The sequence below is a fragment of the Astyanax mexicanus genome, chromosome 15 (assembly GCF_023375975.1).
Source record: "Astyanax mexicanus isolate ESR-SI-001 chromosome 15, AstMex3_surface, whole genome shotgun sequence".
NCBI classification, from domain to species: domain Eukaryota; kingdom Metazoa; phylum Chordata; class Actinopteri; order Characiformes; family Acestrorhamphidae; genus Astyanax; species Astyanax mexicanus.
Window position 1 is genome coordinate 39206376 of NC_064422.1, and position 6000 is coordinate 39212375.

Consider the following 6000-nt stretch of genomic DNA (forward strand, 5'->3'; position numbering starts at 1 on the left):
TTCTCTCATGTGGGGTCCTGATCTTTGAAGAACAGGATGAAAGGAGGATATTAATAAATTAAAGTATGCAAAGAAACAGATACAGGACTACAGTCCTGTAAGTAAGTAAGATGCTGGAAGATCAGTGTAGAAAGGTACAGGAACGAAGGTGTTGTATCCAGTTTGTCCACTCTGTGTTAAGTGTATCAGCCCGTAAAAGCATGCGCTTTATGCTTGGTTAGATGTAATATGATGAGTAGATTGTGTTAAGGCTGTAGAATTGAGGCTGAATGATGCCCAGAGGCCGTTTGGCTGGCGGGTACATTAAGTGTTACAGATGTGATGGGTTGCTATTGTTATCATGGATTTCCTGAGCTGTTACGCTGGGAGTTATCAATCTAAAGTCAAACTGCTGCGAGCAGTCAAATCCGCTTCCTGAGGGGATATCGATTCTTCGTATACTCAGTCTCGTTACCCTCCTTTCCTCCTTTTTCAGCCTGTTCAGCAGTTCCTGTAGGTTTCAACCCCTTCAAAAACAAGTTCTGGCTAACTGCAATGGTCTGCTGCAGTTCTGTAACATTCTGTAATTTCTATATAGTTTAAGTTGGAATGGAACTAATTTTGGACGATGTATTGTTCTAGAAAAAATAGCGATAAACAACTGTAATTATTGTTATTTAAGACTATTTTATGTCACAGATATTGTGATGATTCTAATAGTGTATATCCAATAAGTTCCAATAAATGTTTTGTGTTATAGTCAGGAGAACTTATATTATCAAGATGAGTTAACTTACCAGCCAGTACAACTCAATAAAATAAGTTCAGAGAACTTCAACCTGAAAACGTAAAAATGCTGGTTGAGCCAATAAAAAAAATGTGATTTGAACCAACTTTTAGTAACTACACGTCAATGCTTTCTCACAGTGTTGGTTCATACAGCTTTCCCATAAGGCTCCAGGCACCATATATTTGCATATTGGGTGTGGCCTTTCCCTTACTTACCATCTTTGTGTTGTCTGTTGACCAAAGCTACTTTATCCTAGGCATGCATTAGTATAGTATATGTGTTGATTGCCAGACTTCAGTGTTGTAGGCTGTAAGAGCAAGTTACCTTTATTCTGTGTTCATAGTGGTCAAGCACAGTATGTTGGTTTAGAGCTACAGAGTTCACTTTTATGCTGCTCCAGTATTATGTTTTCAGTATTGGCAGTTTTTTAAAAATATGCTAAATATGTTGAGAATACTAATTCAAGTTATCATCTAGCTTTGACTTAGTTAAGTTGAATAAACTAACTAACTGAGTCAAAGCCAAATGTTGACTTGACTGAGTTAAGTTGAGCCAATGATATTTTTTTTTTACAGTGTAAGAATATTTAGAGATATTTTCAAGTGGTCCAGCAGAATATGGCACTGTAACTATTATAAGATCAACACTGTTGTAGCGCTTTTCCACCAAAACAACTCTTGAATTCTTGAACCAGTTCCATTCAGGCTTATGAGAACCGTGGTGCTTTTCAGTGAACCAGCCTGTGTTTCCACCAGTTTTAGTGGAACTATCAAAAGTTGCATTATACACTCAAGAACCTAGTATTTTTCCGTTTCGCTGTGAACGATCGTGGCGAATGGTTCAAATTTAGGTTAACTAACCAGATGGCCCATTTTACATCACTGGAAAAGCACTAAGTGAGGATCAAGAGTTTCCATTCCTGATCATGCTGCTTGCCATCAGCAGCCGGAGTCCGAGATAGCACCATTGGCCATTCAAGCAGTTCAGCTTGGTTTGATGTCTTGTGATCATCCATCTTTTTCTTGATTATATTGCAGAGGTTTTCAATTTGGTAAAATGAAAGAAACTCATCATTTTAAGTGGTCTCTTATCTTTTTTTTTCCATAGCTGTATGTGAGTGTGTATGCATTACTTAAACATGCATTAAATTAAGGTTTTAATAATAAGAGTGCGCACAGTAGATATTTGACCTGATTGCTCATTAGCAGGCTGGGGAACATGTTAGACTGATCAATGAGGGAGATTACAGCCATGCTTTAGTGGATTTGCATTGCTAGAAAGACTGCAGCTAGACTGATGGCTCTCTTTCTTTCTCTATTTCTATCACACAACAGCACACCCTCCTCTGACCGAGACGAAGGGCTACCCGAGCCCAGAGGTGATCCGGGAGTCCAGCAGCACCACGGGCATGGTGGTGGGCATCGTAGCAGCCGCCGCCCTCTGCATCCTCATCCTGCTCTACGCCATGTACAAGTACCGCAACCGCGACGAGGGCTCGTACCACGTAGACGAGAGTCGCAACTACATCAGCAACTCGGCCACGCAGCCCAACGGCGCCGCCGTCAAAGAGAAGCCCATCGGTGTGGCCAAGATCTCCAGCAAGAATAAAAAGAACAAGGACAAAGAGTACTACGTCTGATCCCACAGACATTCTCCCTCCCTGTGTTCAGACACTTACGGGGCAAAGGGGGAGGAGATGCCAACCTGTGTATAGTAATTAAGAGAAAAAAAACACGGCCTCAGTTTTAACTGAGACCAAATATACTGTTACTAACAATAAGAAAATATACTTTATACTCAAGCACACGAGAACTATACAAAAGCCGGAAGTGTGTACACAAGGAGTTCGGGGCAAAGAGAGTATGTGTGTGTGACTTCAGAGTCAATCCTTGGGGAAAAGAACGGAGCCAATGAATGAAACCCTTGATGCGTTTTTGAGGGTGAAGCACTCAAAGACAAGGCCACTCACTGCTCAGAACTGCTGAGCTTCTATTGTGTTTCATATTATGTTGCCTGTGTGTGTGTGTGTCGCCGGACATCCAGTTCCTCCTCTTCATCATCTTTCAGAAAAAAACTCAACACGAACATCTGGACCAGTACAAAGTACGAAAAACAAAGTACAGAGACGTTCACTATAAAAGAGATGAAAAGGACCTTATGAAAAAGAGACTTATCACTATGAGAAGCTACCTACTCTACTGTATGATTGTTAAATCAGCCAAAGTATTCGCCCCCCTGACCCCGCCCCCTTTTCTAACGGCAGTGTTGGCCAGTTGGAGACGTATACAAGGTGACAAGGTGACAGTGTGAAGACCATGAGGGGGAAAACGAAAAAAAAAAAACTACAACAGTAAAGGATCCAAACTTTTAATCTAAAACTCAAACAAAAAGTCAAACAAATATGGAGGACCAATGCCTTGGTGTCATAGAGGACAATGGAGGCCTTATTAACAATCCAAGTGTAAATCTACGGTCGTTTTCTTTTGTTCGTATGTCGTACATCCCGTCACGACGCTGACGCTGACGGCGACGATGACGGCGACGATGACGACGACAGTGGTGATGCTGGTGATGCTTAAGAACGAACGGTAAAGAATGGTAAAAGCGTAAAAAAACGGGGCCGTTTGGGATAGTTTGAGAAAAACTCCATGCACGTGAAGTATCTTATTACATATGTTTATATACGGTGCAAAGACTATCTATGTGTGCTCTCTGGACTGTGGCTGAAGTGGTGTTTTATAGCCTGTTATATAGATGATGCCAACTACAGTATACCTGCTCTTCAAACATTTTCTAGTAAAATCCGACGGGAAAACGACTAAAAACAGAAAAAAAATAAATGTTAATGTGTTGCTCTAGCGATAGAACCGTTTCTGCCATTAGCTATAAACATTTGGGTTCCTGTATTTTTCATTTTCCTCCTTTTACGTGCATCTTCAATGTCTATCGTTTATTTACGCCATTGTACTTTGATTTCCTTTGCAATTTTTTCTTGTGTGTCGACATACAGAGATGAACAAGAACAAGATCAAAAAGTTTGGGTTTGGGAAAGCAAAGCAAACCAAACCAAATCACCACAGGGGAAGCTTTTAAAAATTATATGAATTACAATACGAATCGTTCATGAATTGTTGAAGCAATATCCTTTTGCTCTTTTCTGTGACCAAACTAATTATGCATGGTCAATAGGACAAGGCTCTAATAAACAATGGCACCATAACACCTACAACAAAAAAAATATGAAAAGAGATAACAAAAAAATAAACGAATAAATAAGTAAACCGAACAAAAGACAATGAACTGGATCCCAAAATACAGTATATATGTATCGGAACATCACGACTGGAAGACGCCAATCTCGGAGACGCCAGAAATTAAAGCGTATTGTTTGTGAACACACTCCTCTTTGCTATCTTGTACTCCACCGAATGTACAAGAGGTACAAAATACAGAACCTTCAGAATAAAACCTTTTGATTTTTGTTTTTTGTGTTTTTTATTTGTGTACAATTTTTCTATGATTCTTTTGTTTTTATTGTGAAAATTCTTTGATGACCTCAAAGTGAAGATTTATTATGAAAAAAAAATAGTTTTGAAAAATCAAATGACTAAATAAAATATTAATTAATACTTGAAGGTATTTGTTCTTTATTTTTCATGGTAACTCATTTTGTCTGAAAACATGCCAAAAAAAAACTTACTGAATATGGTCACTTTTATTTTATGCAAAACCTTGTAGAACCTCAATATTTGCTTAGTTTTTTTTTACTCTTTCCAATAAAGTAAATCAGGTGCTTGTTCTTTAAATTGAAACAGAAATCAAAGGGGAATGAACCAATAGTTTTTTTTCTAAATCCATTACTATACTTCTCATTAAAATCCTATAATTGTCCCAAAAATCATCAGTGTGCCTTATTCAGTTTAGTTCTCCAGCAGCATTAGCATCAGCATTAGCCGCTAACCGCTCTAAGCGCTAGCTCTTTCACTGTTCAGAGGTGAGTATTATCAGCCTGTAGCCTGCTGCTAACCCTGGCTAGCACTGCTGGAACAGCATTAGCATTAGCCACTAATAGTGCTAAGCACTAGCTCTTTCCCTGTTTAGGGGTGAGTATTATCAGCCTGTTGCCTGCATATTTAACATGTTAAAACAAGCTATGTGGAATGAACCACTGGCTAGTAGCGCTGTCGGGCAGCATTAGCCGCTAACCATGGCTAGCGGTAGTGGTTAGCTGCTAATGCTGCTAAAGCTGCTGCACCCAGCCTTAGTGGAAATCTGTAAAATAAAGCTTACTATAAATAAATGGTTACTTAGCTTAGCTTACTTAGCATAGCTTTGCTGAATTAGTAGGAAAACGACGAAAATGATGACACTCCTGTTCCTTACTAGTGTCGCATAATTTGCACTTATAATATGGTGCGCCTTATAGTGCGAGAATTTTTTTTTGTTTAAACAACCATCTTACCTTGATTGTAAGAGCTCTGTATATATATATATATATATATATATATATATATATATATATACAGAGCTCTTACAAGAGCTCTGCTGCCCACATCTGTATAAGTTGTGAGGTGCTATCTTGTGAGTGGAGCTGAACACTGGCCACAATACCCATGGAAAGACAACCTGAATGTTGAACATGAGTGTTTGAGTTCAAGGGAGGTCTGATAGTTGGTGCCAGATGGATGGAAAGTCTGTGTAAATTGCTGTAGATTTGAGAAAATGTTCCAGACTGAATTTGAATCATTTTGTTATTTAAAGCTCATGATATTTCAGATCTCATTCTGTGCTAAACGTCTTCATACTGTGTCTCCATACTGAGGGAGGCCATTGATCCTGAACGATAATGAACATCATGCTTACCTCATACATGGCTGAACGAGAGAACAGTGGTGCTTTCTCTCTCTCTCTCTCTCTCTCTCTCTCATGTGGTCACGGCGCTGGACCTGCAGGTCTTTCATTTTCCACACAGGAGGAGGCCTGGGAACAACTGCCGTAAAATAACTACCCCTTTAGGGAGGAATACGCTGCGATTTATATGCTTCATGAATTATTCACAGCAGCCGTAGACTGTTCGTCAGGCCTCATTTCAGCAGACTTTCAGCTGAGGGAGGGATGGAGGTCTGAAGATGGCCTTTTCAGAGAATATCTGCCTCCATACAGGGGTGCTGGGATCAAATTCCCAATAAAGGTTAATGGACTGTGTATTACAACTAGTGCCGTCAACGTTA

General features: G+C 39.6%; 1 protein-coding gene across 17 annotated transcripts in view; it reads left to right on the forward strand.

Moving 5' to 3' along the window:
* nrxn1a (neurexin 1a) overlaps positions 1-4404 on the forward strand; it is a 365537-nt gene extending 361133 nt beyond the window's left edge. For all 17 annotated transcript variants that reach the window (XM_049464538.1, XM_049464545.1, XM_049464531.1 and 14 more), the window contains one exon: positions 2104-4404. In XM_049464538.1, the coding sequence (XP_049320495.1) occupies positions 2104-2408 (305 nt within the window). In that variant the 3' untranslated portion in view covers positions 2409-4404. The remainder of the gene's footprint in view (positions 1-2103) is intronic.
* Positions 4405-6000: the final 1596 nt, after the last annotated feature.